A 20,964-nucleotide genomic window follows, 5' to 3' on the forward strand; every position below is an offset into this window, starting at 1 on the left:
ATTTCCATAAATCATCTGTTCATAGATATTTGTCCATTTCTAAAAAACTGAGTTGCCTCCACAATGAGGTATCACCTCACACCAGTCATAATGGCCATCTTCAAAAAGTCCACAAATAATAAATGCTGGCGAGGATGTGGAGAAGAGGGAACCCTCCTACACTGAAGGTGGGAATGTAAATTGGTGCAGCCTCTATAGAGAACAGTACGAAGGTTCCTCAAAAAACTAAAAATAAAGTTACCATATGATCCAGCAATCCCACTCCTGGGCATATATCCAGAAAAGATGAAAACTCTAACTCAAAAAGATAGATGTACCCCAATGTTCATAGCAGCACTATTTACAACAGCTAAGACATGGAAGCAACCTAAATGTCCACTGAAAGATGAATGGATAAAGAAGATGTCATATATAGACACAATAGAATATTACTCAGCCATAAAAAAGAATGAAATAATACCATGTGCAGCAACATGGATGGACCTAGAGATTATCATACGAAGTAAAGCAAGTCAGTCAAAGACATGTATCATTTATACGTAGAATCTAAAAAAGATACAAATGAACATGTTTACAAAACAGAAACAGACTCACAGACATAGTAAATAAACTTATGGTTACCAAAAGGGAAAGGTGGTGGCAGGGGATAAATTAGGAGTTTGGCATTAACAGACACTCACTAGTATATATAAAATAAGCAGTAAGGACTTACTGCATAGCATAGGGAACTATATTCAATTAAAAAAAAAACCTGAGTTGCCTTAATAAGAGTTCTTTACATAGTCTTTATACTGGTTCTTTATCTCACTTGTCATTTCATTTTGTAACAAAAAATTTTTATGTGGAATAATGTTGAATTTGTAAATCTTTCCCTTTATAGCTTTTTAAAATGTCTTAGAGAAATGTTTCCTACCCTATGATCACAAACGTTCATACATTTTCATTAATACTTCTAGAGCTTTGTGTTTAACATTGGGCCTTAAACTCCAGATGACTTAATTTCAGTGAATGGTATGAAGTATGGGTCTATTATTATTATTTTTAATAAATTTATTTTTATTTATATATTATTTTTGGCTGCGTTGGGTCTTCGTTGCTGCGCGCGACCTTTCTCTAGCTGTGGCGAGTGGGGGCTACTCTTTGTTGCGGTGCTCAGGGTTCTCATTGCGGTGGCTTCTCTTGTTGCGGAGCACAGGCTCTAGAATGCACGGGCTTCAAGAGATGCAGCGTGTGAGCTCAGTAGTTGTGGCTCACGGGCTCTAGAGAGCAGGCTCAGTAGTTGTGGCACACGGGCTTAGTTGCTCCGCGGAGTGTGGGATCTTCCCGGACCAGGGCTCGGATCCATGTCCCCTGCATTGGCAGGCGGATTCTTAACCACTGCACCACCAGGGAAGCCCAGGGTCTATTTTTTTTTTTTTTTTTGCGGTACGCGGGCCTCTCACTGTTGTGGCCTCTCCCGTTGCAGAGCACAGGCTCCGGACGCGCAGGCTCAGCGGCCATGGCTCACGGGCCCAGCCGCTCCGCGGCATGTGGGATCTTCCTGGACCAGGGCACTAACCCGTGTCCCCTGCATTGGCAGGCGGACTCTCAACCACTGCGCCACCAGGGAAGCCAGGGTCTATTATTTTTAATTGCTAAGTAACTGTCCCACTCCTACATATTGGTTAGTCTACCAGTTTGAAATATCATCTTTATCACATATATAAGGGTCTGTTTCTGAACTCCAGTTCTGTTGAGTTCATAGTACCCGACAGTTTTACTTTTCTTCACCAGGTCTTCACAGGGGCTCTAGTCTCATTTAACACACTTGTCATCTACAGCTGTGCAATCTCACCTTTATTTCTAGTACTTTGAAGGGCTAGTCAAGAACCTCTAGCCCTTGAACTCAGGTGTGGGGTGGGGGAATGTCAACATTGCAGTGATTGAAATAACATGTCCTTACTCTCCTTTGGCCTTTACTCCCAAGAGACATCCAGCTGGACACCAGTAGCCTCAGTGCTATTTATTGAAAAGAGCAGAGAAGAGAAAGTACAGGTCCCCTAGGGACAGGATGGAACAAAACAACCAGTGCAAGTATGCCTCCTGCTCAGCATATTCTCTTGTTGCCCCACTGGGCCATCTTGTTGTTGATGGGCATCTTAAGGAAGCGGTCAGACTGCATGTAGGCAGCTATTTTCTCCAAGGCCTGAAGGGAAAGCACACCAAACCTTATAAAGACTCTAACCCAGCCAAAAGACCCATTCCAAAACAGCAACACTCACATGCTGCCTGACTCCACCCACAAGCCCCTCACCCCTGCCATTTCTTGTAGACAGTGCCTTCAAGGTATAGAAGCCAGGGCCTTCCCAAGACTTAAAGGCTTAGAGGTGTCCAACCTTGATCCCTTTAGGCAAAAGCTGATGTTGGGTAAGAATCTACCACAATGGGGTCCCTCGGGGCCCGGGGGAGCCTGTTTTTGTAAGAGAAAGGTGCAGGGAGCATCACCTCAAAACGGCACATGAAAGCCTTCAGATTTGGAAATTCATCCAGGCACTTGGGCTCAAAGATACGGTTCTGATCTAACACATCATAGGTGAGGAAATCCACAAAGGTGAGCTAGAGGGATGATAAGATCATCAGGTCTGGGGAGTTCATTAACACCTGCAGAGATAGAAAGGGATACCCTCCTTTTCCTTTCTTCCTACCTTTTCTCCTGCAAACCATGAGTATTCCCCCAGGAACAAGGAGAACTGTTTCAGTTGTCCAGGTAGCTGTTCCAAGTACTGAGGCTTCAGTTTTTCCTGGGAGAGAAGTAAAAGGGAAAGTGAGAATAGCTGTCATCATCTGCATGCGAATGGAGCAGAATTAACATTTGGGTTCCTCAATGCTCCTTTTTTTTTTTTTTTACATCTTTATTGGAGTATAATTGCTTTACAATGGTGTGTTAGTTTCTGCTTTATAACAAAGTGAATCAGCTATACATATACATATATTCCCACATCTCTTCCCTCTTGCGTGTCCCTCCCTCCCACCCTCCCTATCCCACCCTTCTAGGTGGTCACAAAGCACAGAGCTGATCTCCCTGTGCTATGTGGCTGCTTCCCACTAGCTATCTATTTTACGTTTGGTAGTGTATGTATGTCCATGCCACTCTCTCGCTTTGTCACAGCTTACCCTTCCCCCTCCCCATATCCTCAAGTCCATTCTCTAGGAGGTCTGTGTCTTTATTCCTGTCTTACCTCTAGGTTCTTCATGACATTTTTTTTCTTAAATTCCATATATACGTGTTAGCATACGGTATTTGTCTTTCTCTTTCTGACTTACTTCACTCTGTATGACAGACTCTAGGTCCATCCACCTCATTACAAATAGCTCAATTTCGTTTCTTTTTATGGCTGAGTAATATTCCATTGTATATATGTGCCACATCTTCTTTATCCATTCATCCGATGATGGACACTTAGGTTGTTTCCATCTCTGGGCTACTGTAAATAGAGCTGCAAGGAACATTTTGGTACATGACTCTTTTTGAATTATGGTTTTCTCAGGGTATATGCCCAGTAGTGGGATTGCTGGGTCATATGGTAGTTCTATTTGTAGTTTTTTAAGGAACCTCCATACTGTTCTCCATAGTGGCTGTACCAATTCACTTTTTCTTGATGCCTTCCTGCTAAGGAAACTCACATGGTCAGGGTTGTAGCAGAGTTGTAACAGTTGCATGCGAAAATCCATTATTTGGTTCTCCATCATGTCCACTCGAATCTTTTCTTCTTCAGTCTCACCACCTGTAGGCCAAACTGTCATTTGGCCTTATCCACCCCCAGGTGAGCAGCCCTCACCTCACCAGCCCTACCCCACTCACACATATTGTGCTTGCGGGCGATATAGCGCAAGATGGCGTTGCTCTGGGTGATCTTGTTCTTACCGTCTATGAGATAGGGCAGCTGGAAGGAAAAGGAAAGCCCAAATGAACAACCCGACTCTCTCTTGCCTACCTGCCTCTCTCTCCTGGGAAAGATAAGACTTGCAGGGAAGTGAACAGTAGAGAGAAGATGCTGTGTCAGGAGAAAGAAGAGAGTAAGTAAAAGTTAGTAACTGGGTCCGCACCTGATTCTAGACAGGGGTGCTTAATCTGTGTGTGTGTGTGCGTGTGCGTGTGTGTGCGTGTGTATGTGCACGCCAAGGACCCTTTTTTTTTCCTTTATTATTTATTTTTGGCTGCATTGGGTCTTCATTGCTGCACGCGGACTTTCCTTAGTTGTGTCTAGAGGGGGCTACTCTTCGTTGCAGTGTGTGGGTTTCTCATTGCGGTGACTTCTCTTGCTGTGGAGCACAGGCTCTAGGCGTGTGGGCTTCAGTAGTTGTGGCACATGGGCTCTAGAGCACAGCCTCAGTAGTTGTGGCCCACGGGCTTACTTGCTCTGTGGCATGTGGGATCTTCCCAGACCAGGGCTCGAACCCATGTCTCCTGCATTGACAGTCGGATTCTTAACCACTGCGCCACCTGGGAAGCCCTGGACCCTTTCTTAGAATAAGGTTTTTAAATGCATAAAGCAAATTACATATATTTACACGATTTATATAATATTAAAAGAACAAAACTGTAAGAGTAATATGTGCCTATGAATGCATTAAATAACAAGAGGTAATAACTATCATACTTTCAAAATATGATAAGTGTAAATAATATTTAATTATAATATCTGCAACACATTAATATAATACAAAAATATCCATTTTCTACTAGTGACAAAGTCACAGGTATGGCTAATAATCAAGGTCACTGATTGCCTATACTCATAACAGAAGGAATTGTTAACTTTTAGTTAGTAGTTAGTGGCAATGAAAATGTAATTTTTTCTCCATCTAAGTTCAAGGACCCCTGAATTCTATCAATTCTATCCAGGTTAAGAGCCCATATTCTAGATCCCCCTAGAATAGAGAGGAAAGGAGCAAGGATATACTTGAAGGCCTTCCCTTCTGTTTCTGTCCCCTCTTCTCTTAAAGCCACCTACGTTAGGAAAGTCCAGGTCTAGTTTGAATTTCATATCCAGCCACTGGCTTTTATCATAGTCCGGAGCTGTAAGAGAGAGAATGAAGTGGGATCCAACCTCCTTAATATCCGACTTGAGGAGAGTGGAAAGATCTAAAGACACACCCTAATTCCAATACCTCACATACCTAGGCCCCCAAAGCTTAACCATTACTCATAAAGTGTTAAGACATGGTTGGGCTATGGCAGAGGGAGAATCCCCAGCTCTCTCCTCACACAGGACACAGCAGAGAGTTCCCAGGTGATTGGGGCAGAAGTCCCACCCGACCTCGTCGTGATGCCAACCTCAGGGCAGAAGAATACAGGGACAGTTGGAGGGCCTGCTCGGCTTAGCGCGGCGTCGCACTGGCACCCAGAGGGGCATTACCTTCCCCGCACGTGTATCTTTTCTCTTCATAGGCTGTATCCGTGAACTCCAGGAGCATGCGGATGGCATGCGCCAGCTGGGGAGTAAAAAAGCTCCCCGTCAGCATCTGCACAGCTCCCAGCGGCACCCCCCAAACCCCGCCCGCCAATGCCCCCGCCTCCGGGTTGCCCAGACGCTGCATCCCGCCGAGGGAGTAGTTTAGCGGCTCCTGAGACCTACCCCACTGGGCTTGCTGCCCTCAGCCCCTCTCCCCCACGCCAGCGTGTCCAGAGGCGGGGCAGGGGTCGGCCTCCGCGGCCCGGGAGCTCGGCTGGGGCCGGCCGCGCTGCGTTAAGCGTCGCGGCGTAGGAGGTTTGGCCCCCGAGTAGAACCCCTTCTCTCGGAGACCACTGACCGTGAGCCCACGGCCACCTCCGCGTCCGTCTACCAGACCGAGCGGCTTGGCAATTGAGACGGCACTCACCCCGCGAATATCCCAGTAACCCAGAATCATGGCCGACTTCGACGACATTGCGATACTGCGTGCGTGCCTTCGCGGACTGGGGGTAGATGGCCAACGGGAGGGGCTTTATACCCGACGTAAGTAGGTGGCACCAACGTGCGCGCCTGACTCCGCCCCCACCGTCGTCTTCCCCTCCCTCCGAGTGTCCGCCTGCCCGTGCGCAGGCGCGACTTCTGCAGGCCCTGGGGTTGGGGGCGGACCATCCCCGAGCTAGGCAGGGGCGGAGCGTGACCCGGACCTGGGTTTGGGTCTCTGCATTCTCCACGCGTGAAGCCGAACTGTGTTTGTTTACTAGTGCCAATTAGGGTGGGAGGAGCCCTAACAGCCTAGGCGGTGAGGGCCCTGGTTACGCCGGGAGAGTGCGATTCATGCCATAAATATTTATCTAGCGGGTATGGGGGTTTGGGGGGAGGTGGGCAAGAGCCAGGAGGCGACTGAGACTGACCACCAGGGAATCTCTATCTTTGGCGTGTGCATTGAGGGTGGATGGGGAGGAGTTCAGAGCTGCTCGTTAGGTGTCTGGCCTGGCGTCTACAGCACAGCCACTTAGAACACAGAGCCCCTGTGTTCTAAGAACCCCTAGCCTGGGTTTGGGAACTCAACATTTCCCCCTTCATTTGGCTGAAGCAAAGATGAGACTTTTTAAAAGGACAGTTCACTAAAAGAAGAAAGGAAAAAAGTACAAACACATTGGGACAGACGCATTTATAATGCCTGGATTTCTCCTCCTAAGGTAACAGGCCAGTCACAAATTAACTTGGGTGTAAGACTAACACTTAGGGAGCACCTATGATATGCTAATCAATAGTCTAGGTATTTCACGTATGTTACTAATTTATTGCAATTTAAGCTTCACAACAACTTTGTGAAGTAGGTTTCATGCCCATTAAGATTATCGAGGCCTGGAGAGGTTGGGTGAGTTGCCTTCCTAGGTTCAAGTTTCCATGGGTGGCCTGGGATTCAAACCTAGGTCTGTCAGCCCAATTTGTGCTAGTTCCTTTGTGCTTGGATGTCCAGACAGTCTCACCTCATCTCAGTCCTTGCTGGGAAATGTGGGGAGCATACTTTTTAAATCTGGTTCTGGAGGGTTTCCCTGTTTCTAGGACTCCTTCAGCTCCATGAAACCCCAGAAGGCAATGTGTCAATATCTCCTCTCCCCGTTCCCCCAAATTAACTTTTCTGGTTGACTTTTGCCCTTGAAAGTCAAACCTTAAGGGTCTCACTTTTGTTCTATTTTGTGAGGGAAAATGTTTGCATTCTTATTCAGTGTTACCAGCTAAGAGAGATGATTTTCGGAGGCCAGGAACTTGAGGGGATGACATAGGCAGTCGAAAAATACAATATTCTGGCAGGGTTAGGGTCATGGACAAATTCAATTAAGAGAGACTAAGGGAACATCTTAAGGACCCTTAATCCATAAGTACATCAAGCCTTATCTAAAGGCTTGTAGACTAAATCAATGAAAGTACAACCTCTGTTTTGTAGGGAGGGCAGTCTGTGACAGTTCTGAGATTAAAGAAGGCTATGTATACTAAATATTAGAAGCCACAGACAGTCCAGGCTCTTCACTTAACGTTTGAGAGAAAAGGAAGCCAGAGAGTGAAACGACTTGCCAGAGTTCACACAGGCAGTCCGATGTTCCAGTCCAGTGTTCCCTATGCTCTGCCACTAAAGAGACAAGCTGGGGAGGGGGCTCAAAGTCAGCTCACCCAACAGGAGGGGACAAAAGTATTAGAAGAGAAGGTTGCCAAGTAGAGCGTGGACCACCTGACATGCTTTTTTAGTGCGTCTCTGGATTATCAGCCAATATGGTTGATCAAAACCTACCACTGTCAGCCCCGGTACTCCTTGCTCCTGTGAAGTGTTGTGCCCTCAACTGTGCTGGGTGCCTTGGAATATACTGGAAGAAATGTACACAGAAGGATAAAGATGTCAAGGATAGCCTTATTTTGGAGTTTGTTTAGAAAGTAAGGAGAACTTGGACCATAATTCTCAAATTCTGGCTCAGCTCCGGTGAATTCCCACTCACATTCAAACAGTCTGGCCCAGTGATGGATGTAGGGCTGCTGCTGTTTCATGCCCAGTGTCCCAGCTCTTCCTGACTCTCTGCCTTTGGCCTCCGTCAGGGCCAGAGGAAGCTGCAAGAGAGGTGCATGACAAGCTTGAAGATACTTTTATTGGGGAGGAGGGGAGCTAAACAGAGTCCTGACAAACCTAGGCTTAAGTGCTCCAGGCTCAGGAAAGAGATGCAATAAATAGGTGGCAACTGGGGAGAGCTCTCAACACAGCAAGAAGGGGCACCATTTGTCTCAACCTCTGGGCTTGCTCATCTTCTTTGCTGTGTGAGCTGGGGTGTGGGGTTCGCTGCAACCTGGGGGCCTGAAAGAAGAATTCTTGGGGCTCTAAAGAGTTATCAGATCCACCATCTTGCTTGTGAGAAAGTCTCGGTCTTGGAGGTGTTTGAGTTGCGCCTAAGGGTTCATCTGAGGAAAGAAAAGGTTGAGGTGAGGCTGGTGGCAGGTGAGGGACCCCAGAGCTGATGCCAACAATCAGCTAGGAGCTTCAAGGCATGCCTGAGCACGTGAAATCAAGCCCCTGGGGGACTGTCCTGTGGCCAGACCTGACACATTGAGTGCCACCCCAGGGTTGGGGCTGCTGGCTTGTCCACCTGACACTCTCACTCAGGGATCATCCCACATTTCCAGCGGGGGTCAGGATCCCAGGGTGGCCTCACCCCCAGCATCCTTCTGACAGCCTCCAGCCGTGCCAGGACCTGTGGGGCCTCCTGGGGACACAGCATCTGTAGCTCCCCAGGTCTCATGTGAAGCAGCTGGCGCCCCGTCATGCACCCGAGAGTCTTCACTGTGCTGGAAACAGAAACAGCAGAAATTGCCAGTGGTGGGGCGGAAGGACTGGGCCTGGGTGTCTGTGTGGAGGAGGGGCTGTTTGGGTTTGGAGACTGGGGTGACAGAAGAATTCAAAGAAAGGGTATCTGGAGGCCAGGGAGTAAGATAAACATATTGGCTGAAACTAATATCATAGCTCCTGAGGTTGAAGGGAGAAGTGCCCTGGAAGAGACTCTTGTGATGGGGAGGGGTGCCTGATTATTATCTGAGCCCTTTATACAGGTAAAACCATGGGACTTGGCACTCACACAGTGGAGAAGTTCTCTGCCTGCAACCAGGCTGTGACCTCCTCAGGCCTTGAGCTAAGTTGAAGCCCTGGAGCCTAGAATCAGGGGAAGTGGGGGTCAGAGGCCATCTCATCTCAGAGCCACCTACAGCCACCATCATCTGGTTCCCTTCTCTGGGCTTCCATCAGATCACTTGTCTCACTCCATGGTTCGCTTGTCTGATAGGCACAAGGCTTGTTCTCTGCTCTGGTCCCACGAATAAACTCAGGATACAGTAAGCGTGTGATAATACTGATTAAGTTGAACCAGGACCATCTCCTCCACTTGTCACTGGATCCTCCCTGCCCCCACCTCTGACTCAGGCTTTATAGCTTCTGAATAGTCTAGGCTGCGTAGTACCCAAGGGGGCGACTTGCTCTTGCTTCCAGGGAACCCCGACTGCAGGGGCTCCAGGATGTTGCTGGGGATGTAGCCGCTCTGTCCCACTTCATTCTTCACCAGCCACCACCGCTTACTCTGGTCCAGAACCTGCCAAGAGTCACCCCAGTGGTGACCTGAGCCTCTGTCCGACCAGCCTTGCCCCTCCCCCACCAGGCTTTCTCCCTTCTGGCCCTTCCCCACCTTCCCTCTCCCTCTCTAGGCCACCCACGCCACGCTCCCAGTAGCTCCCACCAACCACCACCTCCTTTTATCAGCTCAAGCCCATGCCTCACCTCCAGTACCTCTCCCTGGACCACAGTCAGTTCCCGTGGGTTCCTAGCTTCAAACTCATATAGGACTTGCATTTTCAGGGCTGGCTCGACAGGTCCGGGTCTGGAGGGCACAGGGTGGGGTCCGTGGTTGTGTGTCTCCTCTTGAGCAAAGTGCGAGTTACTCCCTAACCTAGGGCTTCCCTCACTACCCCCGGAGACAGAGTCAGGATGGCTGGAGAGTGGGGCCTCAGAGACTGGGCCCCTGTCTCAGCCCCAGAGCCCCAGATATCTCCCCCTTGGAGTCTAATGGTGAATTTTGGGCTTCCACAGATTTTGAGGGCAGGTCTTTGTTAAGTGGGCTTGGGGTGTGGTTTTCTATAAGCAGAAGGGGTCTGAAATGTTGATTTCTCAAGACTCTTCCAGCATTGCAATTTTCTGTATCTGAGCTCTCCTTTGAGCACTTAATACTCAAGCTCTGGGAAATCAGAGGTATGTGTGGGGAGTATTGAAAGAAGAAGGGGTTGGAGCCTAGGAAGGTAAAAAACTGCCTCTTCACCCAAGGTAGGGGAGGGATGTGCCTGTACATGTACGTGCCTGGCTAAAAGAGAACCCAGAGGTCAGTGACATGTAGAATCCACAGATCCCACCCCAGAACCATATGGTCCTGACTAAACCCAGGGCATACCGAAGGGAAGTAGAGTCTTGGTTTCTTGAAGGTGCCTGTAGGGGCAGAACAGAGTAAGAGCAGGATGTCAGCCAGAGTGGTGGTAGGGAGGTGGGGTGTGAGACCACAGACCACAGACCACAGACCCACCTGCACACAGCTGCCTCATATCCCCTCACCTGTCTGCCCACCACACAGAACCCACCTACCACTTAGGTGTCACGTGACCATGGTTTGGACTGAGATAGTGGAAACCAGCCAGAGACTAGGGCTTTGAATAGGACTCTGTGCCAAGCTCCCCTTACCTGGTAGGAAGGTTCTGGAAGCTGCCAACCATCATAGAATGTGGGTTGGTAGGGCAGGGGCTCACTGCCTGTCCAGTTGGCCCTGGGGAAAGAACAAGGCTGAGTCCACTCTGTGCCAGGCTGTGGGATGTGGAGAGGGCGGAGATGACAGGGCCTAGCCTGGGGAATCTTCTAGGTAGTGGAGGATGTGGCCCACGTGCACTGATCAAAGGCCTCAGGACACCCACATAGGAGCGAACAGCTAAGCATGTACAAATCCCACAGTGCAGGTATCCATGGGCCAGCCTCACCTCTGCCCGTGAAAGTGCAGGCATATCAACAACACCAGAAGAGATGAGTACTTTATCTCACTGATGGGGGTTTTGAATGAAAGTGGTAGAACCACAGAGCGTTAGGGCTGGAAGACCCCCGCGGGGTCTAACTGGTTATAGTTCCCAGCAGCAGATCTCTTTCTTTCTAGCAGGTTAGTATGTGGAACTCTGCCTTGTGATCACAGCACAGCACTCTGGCTGGCTCTAGGGTGGGAGCTGGTACTAGCCGCTCAGCCTCCCCCTCCCCCATTTTGCCTAGCATGCAGGAGGAGCAGCGCTGTTGGTGGTCTCCAGTCATGCTCTGCTTGCCGGCCTGGGGAATGCCAAGTCCCCTCTTCGAGGAAGTCCCCTCCCTACCTCTCGGAGGCAGAGGTGAATGCTTCCTCTTTGCACTGCTGCTGAACTCCAGACACCCTGGATAATTGCTCCTCTCATGCTGAATTGCACATGATTCTCACGTGTCTGTGTTTCTTACTTACATTGAACTCCTTGAGAGCTGTGTCCATAGTACAGTGCATGGGACACAGGAGGCAGCTAATTTATTCAACGGGGACAAGTAAATTATTCCCCCTTCTGAATCTTTTTTATTGGCTCCTTTTCTTTGTCCTAAAAACATGCTCAAGTCTTCCCTTGACTCTGTTACTGTGCCTTTTAAGCTGTCATTCTATTATCTTATCTTTGTCCAGTTTTTTGAGGATGTGTCCATATGCCCTGCCTACATTTTCTTACCTCTGGTTCTTTCATTATGCCTTGCAACCTGACTTTTACCTGTGCCATTGCTCTGTTGAAACTAGTTCTTCTAAAGTCCTGATAATCTCCTGACTGCCAGATCCAGTGGCCTTGTATGGTCTATATCCTTCTGGATTACCACACAATTTAGTGTTATTTATAGTTTTGGGTCAATTTGCCTAAAATCAAATAACCTGAATAGAATTTACCTGAAATTTAACTATTTTGAGAGTTTTTACAACTCTTTAGTTATTCTATTTTCTGTGTTTCTGTCTTTCATTTCATTCATTCGTCCATTTCTGGTTACTTAAAGAAATGAGAAAATATCTTAGGCCACATCTGACTTAATTTTATATTTAAAATAATAAACAGAGACAGAAAATAGAATAGGGGTTACCAGGGGCTGGGAAAAGAGAGGAATGGGTACAGTTTTGGTTGATTGTTTAATGGGTACAGAGTTTCTGTTTGGGCTGCTGAAAAATTTCTGGAAATGGATAGTGGTGATGGTTGTACAACATTGTTAATGTACTTAATGGCATTGAATTATACACTTAAAAATAGTTTAACTAACTTTTATCCTATGTATATTCTACCACAATAAAAGAAATTGATTACATTAAGTTATAATTTATGTCTTTAGATGAATTGGACACAAAAATCCTTTAATGGGGCTGAATTGGAAAAAAAACCCCAGCTCATTAGGCAAAAAGAATCCTAGAACCACTGTTTTTTTCCCCAGTTGATTTCTCTTTCTAAAACCCTCTTCTTGGACTTCCCTGTTGGCACAGTGGTTAAGAATCTGCCTGCCAATGCAGGGGACACGGGTTCGATCCCTGGTCCGGAAAGATCCCACATGCCGCGGAGCAACTAAGCCCGTGCACCACAACTACTGAGCCTGCACCCTAGAGCCTGCAAGCCACAACTACTGAGCCCGTGTGCCTAGAGCCCGTGCTGCGCAACAAAAGAAGCCACCACAATGAGAAGCCCGTGCACCACAACGAAGTGTATCCCCTGCTTGCCGCAACTAGAGAAAGCCCATGCAGCAAGGAAGACCCAATGCAGACAAAAATAAATAAATAAATTTATATTAAAAAACCCAACCCTCTTCTCTCTTGGATTTCATGTTTCTGCTTTTTTGTTTCTCCTTTTAACTCTCTGGAATTTCTCTTTGCCTCCTTAACCCTGTTTCCTTTCACCACCTTGAAGTTTCCTCAGGCCCTTCTCTCATGGGGAGAGCAGACCATGCTTGTTAAGGTGAGCTCTGGGGCTCCCACTGCAGTGCTTACCTCCAGGTGGCCCCAACTATCACTTCTGTACTGACTGTTCTCAAACTCTTGTAGCCAGGTCAGACCTCTCCCCCAAAGCCCAGGCCACCCTGTCTCTGTGAAGGTTCCACTGACACCTCAGCTCAGCATATCCAAGCTGGTTTCATCCTCCCCTCCCCACAGCTCTCATCAATTTGGCCTTGTCGCCCAACTGCCCATCTCACGGTTCCACATGCGTGGAATATCTCTTTCTCTCTTAGCTCCTTGGCTGGTGGGTTGCAACTTTTATTGATGTTACATTTGCAGCATGTCTTACGTCAGTAATTGTTAAAATCTGGGCAGGAATTGAGACAGAGTTTTCATTTTGTCCTTGACAAAAATGAGAAAAATTTTAGTAGAAGGTTGCCAACTCTCTTTCCTTGGGAAGAATTGTTCTTTTTTCTGAAATAATGCTTTCCTTCAGTGGTGGGTGATGGTAAGTGGTGGTTTTGTTTTGTTTTCATTGTTTGTACTTAGCCTAATTAAAAGTTGGACACTCCAGGTAGAGTCTTCAATTTGTTTTGAGATATTTCATAGAATAGAGGTTACCAGGGCCTGGGGAGTGGGAAGAATGGGTACAGAGTTTTGTTTAATTGTTTAATGGGTACAGAATTTCTGTTTGTTTTAAGACACGACGTAGAGCCTGCCACCTCCTGCCCTGTGTGTCCTGCCCTATGCCTCCACGTCCCTTGCCTCTGATTCATTCAGGCTTTGTCGTCACTTACTGGCTGGTGGTCCAGGCTATGCCCAGCCCCTTCCAGAGGTTACTCTCAGGTGGGCTTAGACAGGACTGCAGCAGATCAATGGCCTTGGTGGTGAGGAGGGGTGAGATCACTTGGGCTGCTAGGCCAGGCTCAGGGCACTGCTTCAGGATCTGGGGAGGGACAGGAGGTTTCAGGAAGCCTGGGCTCTTGCAGGGCCAGACGGGAGTGGGGAAGGGCCCGGGGTCCCTGGCTTCCCACTTTTGCAATACCACGTTGCCCCAGGCCTGCTCCTTCCTGCCCCCACTGGTGTCCTTGGGGTCAAGGACAGTGCATAGTGGGGATGGTGTCTTGGGGTCAAGGAGAAGAACGTGCTGGGGTGAGCAAGGGGCAGATCCACAGACTCCCTCTGCCCCCTACCTCCCACCCTGGCCTCTGTCTCATCTTAACTTCAGCATGTCCCTGTGCACCACCCTGTCCTCCCCCGACTCACGGAGTTCAGAGTTTGGAAGAGGAGGTGTACGAAATCAGGGGCGCTTGTATCCTGCAGCATCATGGCCAGCTTTCCCTGAGGACACAGGGCGAAGCCTGTTACCACCCTTCCTCCCACCCTACCTTCACCAGGACCCCAGGGCCCCATTGTTCTGGGCCTTGATGGGGAGCCTGGTATTTCTCCAGAAGTCCCAAGAGTGGGGAGACGCTGGAGAAGCTTGGGATGTCCATGAGACAAGAGAGGAGGGGACTGCTGAGGTGGGGTGGGGGGAAGGGCTGGGGAACCTGTGGGGAGCCACATACCAGGAGGTTGAAGCTGTACTTGATCTTCTGGAAGCAGTCGATGTAATGTGCCTCTGTTATCCCTATAGAGAGAAGTGGGAAGGTGGCGGGTCGCAGATCATTCCAAGACTCTCCCCTCACTCCTCTCCCCTGGCCCTCAGCACTCACCCCCCTGATGCTTTATCTTTTTCTTCCCCTGTCTCTTCTTCTTATGACTGGTGTTTGACTGGGCCTCCTTCAGCTTTCCCATGAATAGCTCGATGTCTCTTAGGACGTGGTTCAGCACCTCCTGGACCCCAAACAACCCATGGCCTGAGTGGGCAGTTAGGCCCACCCTGGAACTCCCAACCCTGACCCCCCTGCCCCCTCCTACCACAAGCCTGAGCCTCAGGCCCAGCCCAGGTTCTGACCAAGGCTCCGTGTCCCTCCTCAGCCCAGGCCCTGCCTTGGTCATCCCGGCATCTGGCTCCTTGGGGTGAGGGAGACGACTGGTGTCCTCCCTTGGGCCAGGACCAAAAATCCTCAACGAGCCCAAGACAATCTGCAGTTACCTTATCCCATTCTGGGTCCCCGGGGGATGGGGACCTTCTCGAAGGAGGCAAAGTGAAGGCACTTGACTTTTGGATGCTGGAGTGGTGTGGCAGGGGCCTTGGGGATGGTGGTGTATCTGCAATGGATGGGAACCATGGCCCAGAACTTCTTTGATCTTTGATGGGAATCCTCTCCTCCCACTGGCCCCCACGCCCAAACTTACTGTGCTCTGGGGTCATCCAGTGGTGCTGTTCTGGAGGGGGTCTGCACTCCAGAGGAGGTACCTGCTCCTTAGGGATCGGCCTTTCCAGAAGAGACCCCCTGCATCTGTCCTGACCTGGGAGAAGGGCTCCGCATCGGGGTCTGTGAGCACATGGTGGGGACACAGCTTTGACCAGGTTCTTGGGACAGAAGCACTGCCCACCCTTCTGCCCCAGGACCCGAGGGTACCACTCCCTCTCTCCAGGAGCCCGACCAGCCCTGCTCCTTGGTCTCCAGCTGAACACTTCCCTGACTCTCCCCTGCCTCATCTGCCTGCTCTCTGGGACCAGTTCGTCCCACGTCAGCCTCCGAGGCCAGCCTCCAGTGTTCACTGGGCCCCGCCCCAGCCCTTTCCCCATGCCCATCTGTGCCCTATTTCAGCCTGGCCCCTCCCCAGGTCAATGCCTATGTTATTGGGCCACAGGCTCCTGGGGTCCCCCAGATGTGGGGCAGGGCCTGGCCCACCCAGACCTGAGCTCTGAGGTCCTGCAGGTGGGCTGGGGCAGAGGCTGCCTACCTTTGCTCTAGCTCCTCCTCCAGAGCCTTCTGCAGGCTGGTCTTCAGTCGCTCTGCCTGCAGGAAGCAGCAGTCAGACAGGCTGGGGATGGGGGGTCGGGGAGGAGTGGGAGGTGGGTGATGGTTGTTGGATTCCACACCTACTCACCCCCACTTCCTGGCACTGGAAAAGCAGAGTGCTAGTGACTCGCAGGCCTGAATCCTGTGCAGTGATGGACAGGACAGAGTTGTAGGAGCAGGTGTTGAGTGCCACGTCCATGGCCTTGATTCTGTCCAGGCGGTAAGATTCCAGTTCCTCCTGGGCCAGGCAGAGAGGTCAGCTGTGAGGTCACTGAGAACCAGGCTGACTCCTGGGAGTTCCTGACCTGGGTTGCTCCACCCTTCTAGTGGTCTGGGATGGGGATCGTCTCCCCTGATCCCTATGCCTCTGTCCCCCATTTCTTCCTAGTTCTGGGTATGTATTGTGTATGGGGAGGGGTGGTTGCCATGTGGGACATGCATCGATGGTGTTCATGCCTGGTGCTTGCTTTCCCATGGCCTGGGTCAGCTATGATCCCTTGCGGGGAATGGTGGGAGGCTGACCTTTGTCTCGATGTCCAACAGCTGGAGCCAGCCATCCCTGACCTGCAGGAGCAAGTCCTGGCTCCACACCTGGCCCTGAGCATCCATTTCCTGCAGCTTTTGCAGGACATCCTTGGGCTCCTGGACTCTCTGCGTCCCCAGCTTACATGTCAGCAGGTGCTGAGGGGAGAGGAGGAGATGCAGGACTGGGAGAAGGTTTGGAGAAGGGGATCACAGGTGGGAATGTGCAGGGCTGGGGTGTGGGGGAAAGGCAGCAGAGGGGGAAGACATGTCCCTGGCCTCCTTGTTGGGGAGTGCCAGGCAATCCCTATAAAGCAAACTTCAAGGGCCAGTGTGATGGCCAGAGGCAGTCAGGCTAGGATGGGGCCCCCAAGTCAGGGTCTGATGGGCTGTAGGAGGGGGTTTAGGACTCTGGAGGAAGGACAGTCATGGCCTTTAACAGTCCAGGCCAGCTGAGGGGGCTAGATTGTGGTAGATGTGGGCTTCAGCTACCCAACAAATAAGTCTGGACTTCTCTGGGTGGGATATATATAGGATGCTCAAATTCTGTCCCCGGCTTCCTTTGCCGTTTTTGAAATCACCATCCCAGCCTGGTCCATCTCCTCCCTGACCTAGCGTTCCTGTCTCCATGCCTTTTCTCATGCTGTTCCTCATGCCCAGAAGGCACGTTCCACTTCTGCTAATCCATCACCTCCCAGTCTCTCAGGAAGAAGTCAAGCCCCCCTTCTCCCTGATTCTTGCCCAGAGAGGTCCATACTGACCTCTGTCTCCACTCAGGCCCTTGCCCCCCTGCTAGTCTGATCATTCCAGCAGTGTTTTTATCCTTGAGGAGACCCCTCCCTTCTCCTATCCAAACATTGCCTTCACAAGTCACAGTCCTGCCCCTCACCCTCCTCTCCAGGCCCTTGTTTGGGGGAGGTTGTCTGCCTCCTGCCCCTTGATCCTACCACGCTGCCCTCTGCATAGCTCCCAGCTCCTCTCCCAGTTCACACGGCTGGCATATTCAGGAGCTCTGACATCATGAGCAAATGCCCTGGCATCCTGGACATGCCTCCTCTTGCCTGCTAGACCTAACCGAAGCCAGTTCCTAACCCCCATCCCTCCATGAAGCCCAGTGCTCCTGGGCCCAACCCAGCTGGCTTGGGGGCCCTGACCTCTGCCACCTTCTGGAGCCTCCACAAGGTTGCTCCAGCATCCTTCGCTGCTTCTTCTCCGGGGGCCCCTAAATCTGCTGCTGCCCAGGGGTGGTTTCTACCCCAGACCTTCAACCTGACCTGGTGTCTTCTCTTCTCTGCCACACCCTTCCAGTCTGAGCTTTTGCTGTGGTGTCAGCAACTCTCCAGGCAATTAGATGTGGCAGAGCCAGTGTTGTCTTCCCACGCAGGGCCAGAGCTTCCATTGTAGGCTCTAAGCTGCGCAGGCCTGCCCGGAGAGCTCAAGCCCAGAAAGGTCCACTCTCAGACAGTGGTCCTTTCAAGTCCTCACACAGGGACTGCTAACCTCACACATTCCTTCCTCCAGCTGTGTCAGATCCTGGGCAAAGAGCAGTTTCCTGGGGCAGGGGGTGGACTGGGAGACAGGCAGGGATGGGGTGGTGGCAGGTGCCTCCTGACCCATCTGTCTGCTGCTCGTTCCTGCCCGGGGATAGGACGTCCACCACCTCAACCTCTAGCCTGGCCTTCCCTGCCCATCTTCCTTCCCCACATTTAGCAGATGCTCAGTTAGGCTTGCTGGACCCGAGCCCACCTGCTCTGACTGGGTCAGGCCATTGGCTTCTGTGGCAGAGACTTATCTCAGATGTCTGTTTTTTTGTCAGGGTGGTGGACACATGGGAAAACTTGGGTTGAATCAGGAAACTGTCTGGGGCCCCCTGTTTACTCACCTCCACCCTGAGCTGCAGGTGGGTGGGCTCTGAGGTGAGATTCTGCAAGTACTCCTTCCGGTGCACTGCCGTGGCCCAAAGCAAGGGCGTGGGGGCAGAAGAAGGAGGTGAGACATATACAGCAATAGGGGTTGGTCAGCATGGCGAGGGAGGCAATGGAAGGCAGGGGGTTCAGGGAGCTCAGTGGGAGGGAAGGGGAGAGGGCACTGGAGGGACAGCTTACAGTAAATGGCTCTGCTGCTGGGCCGGGACATGTTGATGCTGCTGAGATGACTCCCTAGAAGCCAAAATGAACGGAAGAGACAGCAATCAGGGCTGGGGAGAGGGATACCGGGGCAGAGCTCGGTGGGACAGCTGTTGCAGCCCATCCCTGACCCGGGTCTGAGGCTTGGACCACAGGTCTTTCTGGATCCTTCTCCAGACGTACCCTCTGCTGAGGAGCCCTCCGTCTTGGCTGGGCCTTGGAGGCCCCCAGGCAGGCTCCCAGCTTCCCATTATTTGGCCAGTAAAGCTCATTCCAATGGGCTCAGGAAAGCTGGGTGGACAGGAACTTGGGACCAGATCCCATTCTGGGCCTGAGTGTAAAAGATGCCAGATGGGTGTGCCTAGCTTCTGGAGGGAAGGAATTAGGGTCAGCAGCCTTCCCTGCCAAAGCAAGCCTCTTGTCCAAGCCTGTTTCAATTCCTCAAATTAGGAGGACGCCAATGTTGGCTCTTATGCTGGGGACCCGCTCAGGAGGGGTGTATGCGAGTGTGTATGCACATGCATTTGTATGCACGTTTATGATGGGGCTCTGTAGGATGTGTCAGTGATCTGCACTTTCCTGAATGTCTTACTAAATCTTCTGTCTCTTTGCCTTTCCATTCTCTGAACCCTCTTCTCAGAGTCCCTTCCCACACAACCCTTTAAATTCCAGCTCAAGGGAATAGATATTTTTCCAAAGAAGACATACAGTTAGCCAACAGGCACATGAAAAGATGTTTAACATCACTAATTATTAGAGAAATGCAAGTCAAAATCACAATGAGGCATCACCTCACACCTGTCAGAATGGCTATTAACAAAAAGGCAAGAGAGAAAAAAAAGTTGGTAAAGAAGTGAAGAAAAGGGAACCCTCGTGCGCTGTTGGTAGGAATGTAAAATGGTGCAGCCACTGTGTAAAAGGATATGGAGACTCCTCAAAAAATGAAGAATAGAACTACCATATGATCCAGCAATCTCACTTCTGGGTATTTATCCGAAGAATATGAAATACTCACCCCTGTGTTCATCATGGCATTTACAATAGCCAAGATATGGAAACAACCTGAGTGACCATCAACAGATGCGAGATAAAGGAGATGTTGTATATACAATGGAATTAACCATAAAAAAGATGAAATCTTGCCATTTGCATGGACCTTGAGGGTGTTATGCTACATGAAATACGACAGAGAGAGAAAGATAAATAACGTATGATTCCACTCTTTTGTGGAATATAAGAAACAAACAAACAAAACAAAATATATAAACAGACCAAACCAAACGAAAATGTAGATACAGAGAACAGAGTAGCAGTTACCAGAAGAAAAGGGGCAGGAGGGAGGGGGAAATGGGTAAACGGGGTCACTGTGTGGTGATGGATAGGAATTAAATTTTTGGTGATGAGCATGCTATAGTGTACACGGAAGAAGAAATATAATGTTGTGCACATGAAACATATAATGTTATAAACCAAGGTTAAATAAAAAAAAAATCTAAATAAATAAATAGATTCCAGGTTAAGGATCACCTCCTCAGTGAAGCCCTCCTTGACCACCCCACTCCACCCTGCCCATCATCCTAATGTCACACCAAACCTTGTACGTTCCTCTCTAACAAGAGCAGCCACCCTGGTTAGCGCTGTGAGCCTAATGCCAAGAGCCTTATGAACCTTATATCATTTAATTTTCACTACCATCGTTTATACTTCCTTGGCCCTATGTGCTGAGCACTGTTCTACAGATGTTACCCCCTTAACTCATTTAATCCTCAGAACAACCTTGCTGTGTGGGTTCTGTTATTATGCCATTTACCAGATGAGGATGCTGAGGTTCAAAGAAGGTAAGAGGCCTGAGATCTCAAGTAAGTATTTGATAGAGAATGAACCCAGCTGTGTCTGACTGCAAACTCCATACTTTAACTGTCTGTATATGCGCCTCTGTCACTGGGCTGTGACCTCCTGAGGACGGACTTATCTTGTCACTGCTGTCCACACAACGCCCTCCTGGCATAGAGGGGGTCTAGAATATGTATATGTTGAAACGGAATGGAAGTAAATGAGATGCGTGCGTACAGGCAGTGTGGGGCGGGAGTTAGCTGAGTAATGTGTGGGTCAAGGTAATGTGTTACTTTAATGATGTAGGTATGGGTGTAGGTATGTAGGAATAGGGTGTCAGTTCCGTGGGTGTCCGTGCATCTGCATGGTGCCTCTGAGTTGTTCAGAAACCCTGGAATATCCTGGGCAAAGTGTCAGAGAGCAGCCCACACCCCTGTTACTAGGACTGTTACGAAAATAGCAGAAGATCTGATACGATGACTCAGTGCTGGGGAAATGGTTGCTAGTAAACAATTAAGGGATTGTGGCTGGGTCTCTGTTTTCCTTGTTTGGGAGGAACCCTTTCCTCTCCAAGGGTAAGGGGGTAGGTACTAAAAGTCTG

At 49.9% G+C, this 20,964-nt stretch overlaps 2 protein-coding genes across 3 annotated transcripts; both read right to left on the reverse strand.

Annotated features, from left to right (window-relative positions):
- Positions 1–1,987: 1,987 nt before the first annotated feature.
- Positions 1,988–5,926, reverse strand: LOC307070155 (glutathione S-transferase Mu 3). The gene is made up of 8 exons (XM_079728388.1): positions 5,863–5,926; positions 5,400–5,475; positions 4,995–5,059; positions 3,842–3,923; positions 3,664–3,764; positions 2,685–2,780; positions 2,485–2,595; positions 1,988–2,185 (listed from the first exon to the last, which is right to left on the reverse strand). Exons 1-8 carry the CDS (start codon positions 5,908–5,910, stop codon positions 2,087–2,089), a joined length of 678 nt encoding a protein of 225 aa, XP_079584514.1. The 5' UTR covers positions 5,911–5,926; the 3' UTR covers positions 1,988–2,086.
- Positions 5,927–8,257: 2,331 nt separating this feature from the next.
- EPS8L3 (EPS8 signaling adaptor L3) lies at positions 8,258–18,540 on the reverse strand (the record flags this gene model as incomplete). Of its 2 annotated transcripts, XM_079727755.1 has the most annotated exons (18): positions 8,258–8,384; positions 8,636–8,768; positions 9,056–9,129; positions 9,434–9,562; positions 9,748–9,931; positions 10,412–10,446; positions 10,696–10,777; positions 13,765–13,913; positions 14,234–14,308; positions 14,536–14,597; positions 14,683–14,803; positions 15,066–15,181; positions 15,269–15,408; positions 15,824–15,879; positions 15,971–16,120; positions 16,405–16,563; positions 18,287–18,351; positions 18,510–18,540. In XM_079727755.1, 18 exons carry the CDS (start codon positions 18,538–18,540, stop codon positions 8,373–8,375), a joined length of 1,773 nt encoding a protein of 590 aa, XP_079583881.1. The 2 variants fall into 2 exon arrangements, with proteins under 2 accessions (XP_079583881.1, XP_079583882.1); XM_079727756.1 differs by lacking the exons at positions 8,258–8,384; positions 8,636–8,768; positions 9,056–9,129 and adding an exon at positions 8,451–8,504 and having other exon boundaries at positions 9,389–9,562.
- Positions 18,541–20,964: the final 2,424 nt, after the last annotated feature.

This window comes from Hyperoodon ampullatus (assembly GCF_949752795.1).
Source record: "Hyperoodon ampullatus genome assembly, chromosome: 2".
Lineage (NCBI taxonomy): Eukaryota > Metazoa > Chordata > Mammalia > Artiodactyla > Ziphiidae > Hyperoodon > Hyperoodon ampullatus.

Bases quoted from the DNA above. Each gene is read 5' to 3' on its own strand.
- LOC307070155 (XM_079728388.1), bottom strand. From the start codon at position 5,910: ATGTCGTCGAAGTCGGCCATGATTCTGGGTTACTGGGATATTCGCGGG. The intron at 3,765-3,841 runs GTGAGTGGGGTA...TTTGGCCTACAG, and splicing joins CGCCCGCAAGCACAATATGT to GTGGTGAGACTGAAGAAGAA. The intron at 2,596-2,684 runs GTAGGAAGAAAG...TCATCCCTCTAG, and splicing joins CATGGTTTGCAGGAGAAAAG to CTCACCTTTGTGGATTTCCT.